Source organism: Aquila chrysaetos, chromosome 20 (genome assembly GCF_900496995.4).
Source record: "Aquila chrysaetos chrysaetos chromosome 20, bAquChr1.4, whole genome shotgun sequence".
Classification (NCBI taxonomy): domain Eukaryota; kingdom Metazoa; phylum Chordata; class Aves; order Accipitriformes; family Accipitridae; genus Aquila; species Aquila chrysaetos.
Window position 1 is genome coordinate 2,432,185 of NC_044023.1, and position 13,119 is coordinate 2,445,303.

The following is a 13,119-nucleotide window of genomic DNA, read 5'->3' on the forward strand; positions in this document are numbered from 1 at the left end:
GCATTCACTTGCATAAGATTTAATCTACTATTTCATAATCTAATATTGTGCTTTTTCAATGTATGTTTTTTTAGTCTGAAGTATATAAAATAATTGTGTTTATTAGCAAACTTTCTTGCCTTCCTACTTACTCCTATTGTTCTTTTTTTATAACCTTTTGAAGAATTCACATGGGCTTTTTTCAAACCAGACAATACCTATAGTGTAAGATGTAAATTAATCATAACATATGTGGAATTTATGAACAATAGACAAAAACCCCTAATTTAGCAACTTCAGCTCTGATTGTATATAATAATATTGCTGCTTATGTTAGTGTGATAAACAGATGAGTAAGAAGGTACAGCCTTTGAGATATACTTTGCATATGCAAAAAGATACTCTTTCTGGGATCACTGGGTTTCCAACTACTCAGGCTGCAGTTTCACAAACCAAGTAACTGGATCTGTAGGCTGTTGCCAAATGGGGAGATTCCAGTCTCTGCATACCTCATCCACTAGTTGGGCCTTCCTGCTCCTTCCCTTGCATTGATCAAGAAGGGCTGGGATTGTGAGATTAGTCATGAAAACATAAAAATCTGACTCACCAAGCAGTGTCATGACTGCTAGATCCAGCATGAGAGAAGAGGCAGAAATGTGCAACTTGGGCTGAAAGGGGAAAAAGGGACTGTCCCTTTGTCAGCAGTATATCATTAGACTGTGTTATAAGTATTGTGAAATTGCACCTAAGCCCTAAAGCATAGCAGTGCTCCTACTTTTTCTTTACAGAGGAGAAACCTGAGGTACAGAGAACTTAACCAAATCCACATTCTTTCTCCATGTGACAGTCAGGAATGTAGCCCAAATGCTCTGATGCAGTGTGAAGCTTTAACCCTAGACAAAAACCAGGAACTGCTTGTCCACATTACCAGACCTGTGACTTGCTTTGAGCACATCATCTGTGTTTATTATGCAGGTTAGTACTCATACTGCTTTGCTTATGCTGGAAGTAAAAGCTTGTGTCAGGAAATTAAGCCAAAAAATGAAAAGTTCTCTGATGAAATATAAAGACTGACTTAGTTAAATCTGTCTGATAGTGTCTAATTCTAGTAAGAATAACTTGCAAAACTTTTTTAGCCTAATTCTATAACTTCTATGAATCAAAAAGCACCCTGCAACCGCTTAATTATAAATAGATAAACGCAGTTGGCATTCTCAGTGGGAAAGCATACTGGGTGGCATACATCTAATGCAGTGCAGGTGGTGCAACAACTTTGGAAGTGATGGCAGTAGTGAGGGTGGGGGAAGAGAGAAATGTATGAGGGCAGATAGTGATTAAGGCTGCCTGATAACAGTAGCCTTTTTACTGTTTGTTTACTCTTGTAATATCAATGGGCAATCAGAATAACAAGTTCAGGTTAAGCTTAAAAATAAGGCAGTTTAGACTGTTTGTAGATAGACGCTAATGTAACTGAAAGCAACTGTATAGCATATCAACAGCTGCTGCAGTATGACATACTGACATTAATAATGACATTCATTTATTCTAAAATGCTAACGGAGACCAAGGGTGTTATGCCTTGTAGTAAATAGTTGTGGTAAGAATAGCATTTATATGGCTTATTGCTTTGAAAGTTCTCTACTGCATTAAGTTATCGTGAAAGAATAATTCTATATTCTCTCCTTCTATGATAAAAGTTTTCTTGAAACTGCTATTCTTTCTCTTCCTTGAATGAGGAATGCAGTATTCAATGTGAAAACTACCTATCTTCATAAGAAAATAATTGTTATTTTTAATAACCTAATACAGTACTAGCTGGTTCCAAGTAGCGCTTTCTTACCACAAATTTGAACTGCAAAGTAAAGGTAATTAGAACATAGTGGCTTTTTGCCAAATTCCAAGGTAGGCTTCCTTGGCAAGCATCCTCTCAAATGTTTCATATAAGTTGTTTTACAGCAGCTCCACTTTCCTCTAGGAAAAGCTATTTTATAGACAGGGAGTCTTAGCGATCCTTACTTCTTGACTATTTATTGTTCCATATCACTATGCAGCAGTAGCATATTTTGTTGTAAATTCTTTCCATTACTCACAAAGCCACACAAACATCTTGAAGCTTTCCTCAGAGAATTCTTAACTTCCTACAAAAACAAGCAACAAAAAGCTACCAGGAAAAGTAACCAGAAGATTTTTAATCACTTGAGTCTATTTCCTATCCCAAAGAGAAATTAGGATTTTCCACATGATGAAGTTAAATACTCAAGTGAATTACATGGCCTGTATTAAACTAAATAAATCTATGATTTATTATTTTATATGAACTATATTGTGTCAAATATGAGAATGGACCCTATTTCTTACCCATACACAAAGACTTCCTGGGATTGCTACAGAAATGGAAATTCTTCTTGAATAGGCCTGTTCTATCTTTTGGTCACTTAGATGTGAGATTTCATTGTGTTTTTCAAATGTATGAACTAGCTGCCATCACCCCTTTTGATAAATGGAAGCTTCTTAAATGCCATGTGTTAAATAAAGAATACTAGTTAACAAATGTGTACAATAACTCAAAGTCTTTAACTTGGAGTTTACTGTGGTAACACTTACTACCCTCCTCAAGATACCAGAGGAACTGGGATATTTTGTAATACCAGATTTCACCACTTTGAATATTACAAGGACAAATTGTTACACTTATGGTAGTGCATGATGCTAAAGCTTTGCATTGATAATGTTTAAATACTCTAGACTGCTCTAAGGTGTGTTCAAATGAAAACATAATTGCACTAAGACTTGGCACATATTGTTACATATTTGTGCATTTAAAAGTAATGGCCCACCTTGGAGACAATCCGGAAGCAAAGCGGAATGCCAGGTACATCTGGAAGAGAAGATTTTTCTTTCTTATAGTCAATCTACTAATAGGGATTTTACTAAATTTAGTAAATCCTGTCCTCTGATACTGACAGGTAATTATTATTTTTTTAATCCTTATGTGTTCTAAGGTTGTGTTTGGTTTGTTTTGGTTTTGGTTTTTTGTTGTGCGATTTGGGTTTTTTTTTTTATCCCCATCTCAAAATTCTATGCTAAATCTTGCCTTCCTGCATCTCTCTGAGCTATATGAAGATTGGTAGGAAAGCACAATTGTAGAAGTTAAAGGGTGAACTGTAGTGATTATACATAAAGTTATAGAAGTAAACAATCTCAGTAATATGTTTCACTATGATAGCACTAAAAATCTGAGGGTAGACCTTTGGTTTCAAAGGAAATATCCTGAACTCTCCTAGATATAAACAAAGCAGGTGTGAAATATTAATTTATAATATATTTATTTTATACTAATATATATAAGGTATCCCATATTTCAAATATTCTGGAAAGCAATATTTATTTTGAACAAAACTGTGTCTATAATCAGCAATACGTATTTAAGAATAAGCGTAGTTGACTGTATGTTATCAAATGCTAAATGAAGCTGGGGGGGGCGGGGGGAAAGAGGCAAATAATTTTGCTTGCATTCTTGTCAGCTAAGAGCATGACCCTACTTGAAAACTTGATACATCAAAATCCATTACTTGGGAAAATAACTTTGTTGCTTTGTACTGAATGTTGCACCCAAATATTTAGTTAAAATAGCTAATTTTGAAGTTTGTGATCCTGAAAGCTACAAAACGTCAGACAATTTACCCAGAGAGTGCTGGGTCAAAGCATCTGAAGACTGCATGCACCAACATAAGATATCCTTGGTCATACTGTTTCTTATTCACCATATGGCCCTCACAAGAGGAGGAAAAAATCCACCTTAGTTTATTTTCAAAAGACAGTCTTAAAAGAGGTGTATCTGTCAAGTATGTCCTGGGGAGATGTCTCAGCAATTGATCCTCCTCAGATAGCAATAATGTTTTTGAGTTTCACCCTACTTGCCCCAGGGAAGATTTAACTTTACTTCAATTACAGAACCATCATAAAGCACCACTGACCCTATTACACTACAAGTAATACTCTGTAATAGCATGGCTTATATAAAAGAATTAAAATGGTGGTATGTTGAAGTTGTCAAACTCAAGGTGGAATTATAAGGAAATATACTGGTAACAAGAACTTGTTATTCCTTTCCCTCCATTCAACTTCATATGTGTTAGGGAAAAAAATACCCTTTTTCTCATTTCCAGTCTGAAAGTTGGTGTGTGAACATAGAATCAGGTTACTCTAACTCACAAAGATACTAGCAATGCTTACTTTATGAAAAACAGGGTTTAGTCCCCCAAAAAGATTTTGCTTTTTTTTTTTTTTTTTTAATTTTATTTAGCTTACTATCAAATAAAACTGATGTCTCAGCAATAATGTTTTACCTGTTACTTAAGTTCTTATGTCACTGTTCCGTTTAGGTGAAATGCAGAAGAAAGGCTTACATAATTGGTTGCTAATAGAAAGCTTCTGTCTCCAACAGAAATAAATGTGAAGTTAAGGAATGTCTGAATAAATCAATCTGAATACATCTGGGTATTAGATATACATCTTAGAAGTATTAAAAATACTCAGGTACAACCAGACATGTTGATACTCATTTCTCTTCAATTGCTGAAAGATTTAACAAATCTACTAACGCAGCATACTAGAGTTTTGCAGTGAGGCATAGCAATAGACTTGTATGTTTGCATTCCTTTCACCTGATGTCTTTGCTAATTACTGTTCAAGTAATTTAGTTGTTTTGCTCATAGCATTGTTTTGGGTTTTTATTATCTTGCAAAAAGAAATTAAAAAAAGTTATTACGAAAATAAGACCAAAATGAACATCATCTTGTATTAGAAGCTTTAAACATAATTAAATTGACTTTTCCACTGGAGGAAAAGCATATCCTGATGCATATAATCAATCCGATTACCACTGTCTATTTCTAATAGAAATGAATTTGTAACAACAGCAAAAAAGCCTTAACAAGTGACATGAAACATCTGACAAAAACATTCCCCACCTTTATAATCAGAGACTAAATTAGCTATATACATATGCAATTTTTAAAAAAATACCATACCTCCACTGGTGTATCATCTTACAGAGCTTCACATGGTGAAATCTGCTGATGCGTTCTGCTGCTGACAAGAATAATGCCGATACCTGTAACAGAGATGTGGTCTATTAGCATATACTGAAATTTTCACCAATGCACCGTAGTTTAGCACTGAAATACTACGTACCAGCATGCTTTAGAAAGATTATGTTATGAACTTATACTTGTACAGCTACCAAGCTTAGTCAGCTTAATAATAAAAATCTTTCACTGTTGTCATATTAGTATACTGTTTCTGACGTTATGTGCTTACAACATAATTTTAAATTTTCATACCCTTCTAAGCACAGTTTGTTATATAAGACATCGAGGTACAAAGTATCAAAAGCCAGCTAAAACATGGGTATATTGCCAAAGGTAGTATGTGCCTTTGATCACCTATCTTTGTTTATCTGAATGTTTGAGGTGAACTTGAAAGACAATGGATAAATAGGCTTGTGCTGAAAGCCAAATACTTTTTTTTTCTTCTTAATTTGCATAGCTTTTTACAACAGAATCCAGAAAATGAGAGTTCCATTTCTCTTAGTACCTGAACGTATGCACATGGCTAAAATGGACTTTTAATTTGTCTTCTTGCTAGATACATTGAACCTTTGAATGGTGCCAGGTATTTATAACCTTATACCTATATTCTAATTAGTCTGGCTTTATCCAGAGTGCTGGAGAGCAGCTTAGATAGATACACTGGCTAGACTGCTTTTGATGCCCTTGTCTCCTAGAATCTACCTTTGATAAAAGCTGAGTGTGCTGTCAAAAAGAGCATATGCTGAGTGTTTCTGTATGCAGTACAAACATACAACAAGAATAGGTTCCTCATCAAAACTATAAAAGAAGTAGTTTGGCTTTTTTATGAACAATCACAACAAATAGGATTTATGAAAAGATAAAGGGAAGCTTATAATTTTTTTCTTGCCTATCATCCCTCCATATGTTTTGAACATATATATACACACACACACTCAGACATAGTCAGACACATATGAGCCCATACACACATCTTCCTATTTTGCCCTATCGCTACTGATTCAATACTTATGATTCTTCACAGAAAACTGAAATTCTGCTGTCATCCTAATGTACGTTATTACAATGAATAACTTGTAGAGAAACTAAGTATTGAATGCGGTTCAGTTACCACATAACAGAAATTGTCCATGCACAGAAAAAATAATGCATAGCTTGAGGTCACGCCAAATCAGATGATCAGTCTCTTTATGTAGCTCTGTATCAGGTGAAATAAAAAAATCTTCTGCAGCTGAGCAATTATATATTCAGGCCAGGTTCTAAAAATGTTTGTCAGGAAAGAGCTACTTATGCTTTGTTATTTTTAAACTGTAGTACCTAGCTCTAAATAGATTTTATTGTGGTTAGACTTTTTCAGAAAGTCAAAATAAACCCAATAAACCAGTTTGGTTAGGTTTCAAAAATAGAATACATGTATAAATCAAAGTGCTGTATTTATTGTCTATGAAGTAGGAATGACTGTTCAAATAGCCACAAATTAAAGCCTAGGGTTACCCCCCCCCCCCCCCCCCCCCCCCCCCCCCCCGTTGGAGCTCCAATAATGTTTATTCAGACTAAGTATTTATTCACTGTGCAGGTGGCACCCATCAGTTCAGCATCTCCACCTTAAATTTATAAAACATTATTCTAAAATCATTTTCATGCTTTGATATTCTCAGTATACGGTGGTATACCAATTGACTTAGTACATTTGTCTTTTGCTTCCTTTGAAGCTTCCCAAGTTCTGTCTGTGACGAAAGGAATGTTACCCAGATTCTCAATCCTTCTATTGGGAATCTAACTGCTATCCCTCCAATACATTTCCAACTACAGGGAAAAAAACACAGCTATGGTTACCTAATAAAATATAACAACACCTGTCAGACACAGTTTAGCAGCAATCACTTTGAAGCCACATGGCTTTAGTGATATTTTTATTTATTTTATTTTTTTCCATCAGCTTATACTGCATTTGCAAACAAATGGGTAGCCAAGGTCTATAACAGCAAATGAGTCAATGGACATGGGCTGAGTCATGCAGCAGGGACAATTGTCTGTAAGCAGGAACCTGCGCTTTACATCTCAGGTTTCCAAGTTATGACCAGTTTTCTTATGTGTCACAACTTCTTTTCACACTAGAAGAAAATTAAATCTTGGTAATAAGTACTGCAAATGAGTTGCTAAAATTCAGGAAAGCAACTTAACTCACCCTGTCTGGAGAAGAGTCTGAGAGAACTGGATGGGGTAGTGCAGTGCCTCTGAATTTTCCTAGAAGCAAATTGCATTGCACTGAAATTGGAGAACCAGAAATTCTCTGCTGCACTCCACATAACAAGCCCAGAGATACTGGATATCTATAATACCATAAATTACAGTAGGAGCATGTGGAGGACTGAAAACTGGTAGAGAGTTTGTTGAAAACTTTAAGAGTGTTTTGTGTAAGATTATCGGTGAAGAAAGGCTAATATAACTTTTTTTTTTTTCAGTAAGGGATTATTATTTACTGTTTATAGAGCTGCTCTCTCAGAATAATTTATATATTACTGCAAGGCTTAACGAAAATCTGTTTTGATTTTACTCTGAAGTGTTCCCACACAAACTTGTATTGAAAATCTATTGCAATTGATGTTTGCATCAAATATTTTTATTGTTAAGTTTATATAAGGACAACCCAAGAACCATGTAAGTACGAATACCTAATAGATGGATTATAGTATTAGAGATGGAATTGATTCTGGAAGAATATACAAATCTGCAGAGGATAATAGTCCTTGACTTTACAAGAAATTGTATATGGTTTTTAGACAAACATGTTTCTTAAATGAAAGTGTTAAAGCAGTAAAAAAGAAGAAAGAAAGGAAAAAATAAAGATACTAACTTAAATTTATATACAGAATGAAGTGGTCGACACATAAGGCAGAACTTGTTTGTAGTATTGTGGAGGCAACTATGGCACAACATATTTACCTCAGGCAGTGTGTCTCACAAGGTGTGTGCGTGTGTAAAACTTAACAAAAGAAACTTTTCATGACAGCTCTTGGTAACTGTCTTAAAGCACTTAAATTGGCTTGACCCTGGAAGTAAATAAACTAAAGTGAATTTAAAAATATATGCTGTTCTTACTTCACACTTCAGTATCTATGAGGTTTGTATGAGACAGTCCATTCTGTATCATAAAGTACATGACTTGACTTTACACTGAGACGAAGATTTACTGAAGGAGATCCTTGGGGGTTAGAACCTGCAGATACACAAGCCTACACAACCCTGTCTCATAGCCTGACTGACTTCCCCTGAGTTTTCTGAGTGTAGTAATTACTTAAATGGATCTGCTTCCAGAATCCAGCCTTTCCAGGGAAGTAATGGAAGTCACTACATGCTTAATCTATGACTGATGATAAAGACCAAAGCTTTTGGAAGGAGGTGTCTTGTGTTGTGCCTATGGGAAGTCAGTGTTATTTTCATACAGAAGAGAAAGACCCCCAAGATTTAGCTTCACTATTTGGCTGAAGAGATGCTGAACAGAGCGGAGAAGGGCATGCAGCATAGCCAGCCCAGTAGCAACCACATTTAGTTGTGTATGGATAACATAAAAAGTTAAGAGTTTGTCCAGGATAAAATAACAAAAATAATTAATGTGAACAGACTGTGCTACCGTTTCCATTCCAGCAAAACAAGTTCACTGGTCTGTTAACAGCTTCGTATATAAGATGTCCTGTTGTTCTGAAGTAATGTATGCAATCTAAATTCTACAATGCATGAAAAAAACCAAACAAACTATAAATTACATTCCCACCTCTCTTCTTTGATCAAGTCAGTGACATGGGGAAATAATAAAGTCTATCAGCTGAACTATAAAATAAAAATAGTTTATGCATCATCATACAAATAACATATTCCTTATCTGGAGTACTTAGCTTTTAGGTTGCTATTGCTTGACTTGTTCAAGGCCACCTTCTTCATGGCCTCTGTACATTGGACTTCTTTTGTTTCTAACTTGACTTAAATTTTTCCTAAGCAGTGTTCTCTTACTCAAAAAAAAAAAAAAAATTCTTATGGGGTAATAAGAGAATAATTTATAGCATATATCAAAATAACATGCAGAAGTACAATGCTTTGAATGTGGCTCAGATTGAATAACCCTGGATAAAATGGCAAAGTTTGTCTACAGCAGTCCTTGGCTTGAGAAGTAAGGGAGTAAGATTCCCCAAATTCCATAATAAAGTGTGTATATACATTTCTTCTTTTTCCCAGCCATCATTACACTGCTAATTCTTGCTACTCATTCTTCTGAGGCTTATAGGTATTTTATGTACTAAAGATACAGTTAAGGTTATATGATACCACTTAAAACATTTTATATTTTTTGAGATTCCCCAAGTAATCACACTTAACTAGACTGGGAATACATGAATATTGCACATAGCAAACTGAACCACAACAAATAAGTAATAGGTTTAACTTTTACACACTTCTTTTCAGCAGTCAATAGTAAAACTCTTCTCAAAGATGGCCACTTAGAATCATCCATACCATTTTTAACTATGAGGAAACTGAAGTCCGTGAAGCTGAGGTGGCTTTGCCTGTGCGACACACTCACTGGATAAAAGGGAGTTCCCAAGTCTACAAACACTAGACAGATTTGCCTAATATCTCAAGATAACAGTTACTGTCACTAACAGCCTGCTCTAAACCCTAGTGGCACTGGTTCTCATTCTCTTTCTAATCACTCCTCAGGCTGCTTTTTATAGAGGTAGAAAACACTTCAGATGGTGAAAATGTAAGATTTGATTATATGGCTGGACAAATGAAGGTCTAATACCTGGACATTCACATGTTAAACATATTGTAAACCCAGCCACTAAACACAAACATAAAACAGATCAACATCAGGAAGAATGCTAATAATTTTCAGTTTATTTTGGAAAGTTTGTTCAATTTTTGTTTCTCTTCTACTTTAGTGCTGTAATGTTTGAGTTTCTTTGCTTGGTTTCCTTGTTTGCTTTTCTTTTTCTTGTAATTATTGTATTTCTTTGCATGTGCCACATTGTTTAACTATCTGAAATTTGGCTTGCTTTCCTCCATGTGTTCATTTGTTCCATGACTACAATCCTTGATCCTTCTACTCTTTCAAGAGGATTTTAAAACTTTATGAAAGGTCTTCTGTCAAAAGCACCTCTTCCTGAGGTGGTTATCCCTATTTTCTTTCCTTTTTTTCTTTTTAAGCTTCTCATAGCATGTTCTTATTTATATTTTATATTAAATGTTTCAAGCTCCTTTTGCATATTTTGCAAAAATCTGTACTACTGTCTACCATATTACATGGGTATGCTTAGTTTTAAGCCATGTGAATATTTATTGTACATACTGCTTTGAGTTTATTTGTTTCTCCTGGGCCAACTCTTGCAGTCAGATAGAGAGATATGATTCCTGTTAAAGTCAAAACTGTGTATGTGCATCAGAGGACTCCTTCAGTTTAAATGTGACATTTAAGAGAAAAGCTACTCTTTAAGAATTTGAAAAGAATGAGTCACATTTAAAAATTTTGTCTTTGCTAGACACCATCTTGGTCTGGATTTGTTTTTCTGGGGTTTTTTGGGAGGTCTGAGCCCATGGCAATGGGGAAGAGAAAAAGAAGAGAATAAGCGCTTTTCCCAATAGAAAAGCTGAAATCTCCACGTGGTTTGTCTTATAAAAGAGTGCTACAAGTTTAGTTAAATCTTTCTTTTATCAATATCCTCTAAATTGAAGGCATTATTACACTGGAATAAGTGGATAACTTCTAGAACATATGAGAATAAAGTACTGAATCACAGTATTCTAGAGACATGGAAATTTGTTTCGGCCTTCTAGAGCTCCTGGTTGCCATGCCCATTTAAATCTCCTATTACTTGGCAACAATACCTCTTCCTGGAGAGCACCAGTAGCTAAAAACTTTGTATGTTTTTTTTTTTCTTATTTGGTACTTAGGAGACGCAAGCCCAACAGTGCTGCTTTTTTTTCTTGCCCTCGCTATGCCTCGATGAGCTTAATGTGACTTTAGCTGAACTCAAGCCTTGGTTTATATCAGAATGAACTTTCTTCTGTATAGAAATCCCAAATAAGGCTGAGAGAATTTTGCTGGAGGCTTTTTAGAGAAGTGCTCATTTAATTAACAATTAACGTAACTTATGTGACTATAAACACAAACGTGTATGCTCTTTAAAAACAGTTCTAGGAGAAATGTTTTATTTTGCAATGGCTATCCTTAGAAATTTTGTTTTGGGATGATAAATTAACTGTTCACCATTTAACGGGCAGTGCTGTACATTCTCAAAGCCTGACCTAAAATAGGTTGGTTTGTGGCGCACTGGCAGCAACTTAACAGCCAGCAGAGTCCTTCGGTATCTTTACTCTTACATGGAGGCTGTGCCGACTTACATACAGGGGATTGCTGTCTGACAGCTGTTCCCTGTCTCCTCCAGGAAAAGAGGTTGCACGCTATTTTTTTTTTTTTTTTTTTTTTTTTATTTCTCCCCAGCTACCTTTCCCAGCAGTTCACACCCCACCCCTCTCAGCCCGTACCGCCCCTTGGGAATTTCTGCCTGTTCCCTTCAGAAACAGGGTTTGCTTTTGAACAGGTAAGACTTACGGGCTCTGTGCTGGCAGCGCGGCTGAGGCAGGTGTCGGCCCGGGGAGGGGGCGGCCCTGCCCGCGGGGCCCCGCCGGTGCGGACACACGCACCCGTGAGCTAACCGACTGCCGAAGGGCCCCGTATAATTAACTGTCGAGCAAGCAAGAGAGTTGGGCTGGGCTGAGCTGAGCGGGGGGCGCGGGGCTGCAGGGAGGCGGCCGTAACGCCGGGCTGGCGGCAGCGCTGCGGGCGCCTTTGGAGGACAGAGGGGAGGCGGCTCGGTCGCCCCGGAAGGGCCCGCTCCGGCTCCCCCGACCCAGCGGCAGGGCTCATCCCCCACTCCCAGACCGGTTGCCCAAGAAGGGGCGGAGGAGCAGAGGCAGCCGCGGCGGCGGCAGGATCTCGCCTCACCTCCCCCGGCTGCCGCCTCAGCCGCTGCCGCCGCTCCAAAATGGCGGCCCGCAGAGGGGGCGGGGGCGCGGGGCGGAGCGGGTTCTATCGACAGCTCGGCGCTCCGCGGTCAGGCCGAGAGGCGGGGAGGAGGAGGACGGGAAAAGAAGGCGAGAGGGAAGGAGCCGAGTGCCGAGAGGTCGATGGGCGGAGGATAAATGTCTCGCTGAGTGTGAGGCCGCCATTTTAGATGAGGAACGAAACGAACGGCACCGAGCGGGACGAGAGCCTGCAGGGAGCCGCCGGGAGGGAGTGACATAGGTAGGAGCGGCGTCGGGCTGGTGAGCGGCAGAGGACGCGGCAGGGAGCGAGGGACGGAAGGGCTCCCCCTTCTCCCCTTTCTCCCCGGCTCGCTCTTCCTCGGTGCTGGCGCCTGGAGCGGCGCCGGCTGGCTCCCAGCGGCGGCTCAGCCCCGGGCGCGCTGACCCGGCCGCCGCCTCGGCCGTGAGGGGAAACTAGGGCGAGGCAAGGGCGGCCGCTCGGCCCCTGACAGGGACCGGGGGAGGAAGGAGGAGGAATCGGCCCTCTCCGTACCTGCGGGGTCGCGGCTCATCGCGGAGCCCTCGGCGCTCCCCCTCCGCCGCCGGGGCCAGCGTCCCTGTCCGCCGCGGGGCCCGGGCGGGGGCTCCCGCCTCGGGAGGGGAGGGTGCGCGGCGGCCCGGACCCGGGAGCCGGGGAAGGTGCCAAAAAGCCCGGGGCGGGTGGTCCGAGGCCCGGGGCGGCTGCGGCGGGTCAGGTGGGAGGGGAAGGTGCGCCGCGGCCGCCGCCTGTCAGTGCCAGCGCGGAGCCCCGGGGACGGAGCCGCCGCTCCCCCCCCGCCCCGGGGAGCTGGCGTGGGGGGGAAATGCGCGGCCGAGGCGGGTGTCCCCGGGGGCTGGGGCTCCGCTCCGCCCGGCCCGGCCCGGTGCTGCGGCGGCCAGCGGGCGGGATGAGCAACGGGCGCCCAGCAGCACCTGGAATGGTGCCCCGGTGGCGGGGAGGGAGGGGCGGGATGCCCCCCGGTGG

At 39.9% G+C, this 13,119-nt stretch overlaps 1 protein-coding gene across 6 annotated transcripts in view; it reads left to right on the plus strand.

The window, feature by feature from the left end:
* Positions 1-13,119, plus strand: part of RAF1 (Raf-1 proto-oncogene, serine/threonine kinase) — an 81,279-nt gene that overhangs the window by 22,081 nt on the left and 46,079 nt on the right. For 4 of the 6 annotated variants that reach the window (XM_030043420.2, XM_030043422.2, XM_030043424.2 and 1 more), the window contains exon 2: positions 11,572-11,671. The exons of 1 other annotated variant lie outside the window; for it this stretch is intronic. In XM_030043420.2, the coding sequence (XP_029899280.1) occupies positions 11,572-11,671 (100 nt within the window). Of the gene's footprint in view, positions 1-11,571; positions 11,672-12,229; positions 12,376-13,119 lie in introns of those variants that run through there. One more of the 6 variants, XM_030043425.2, reaches the window with a different exon arrangement.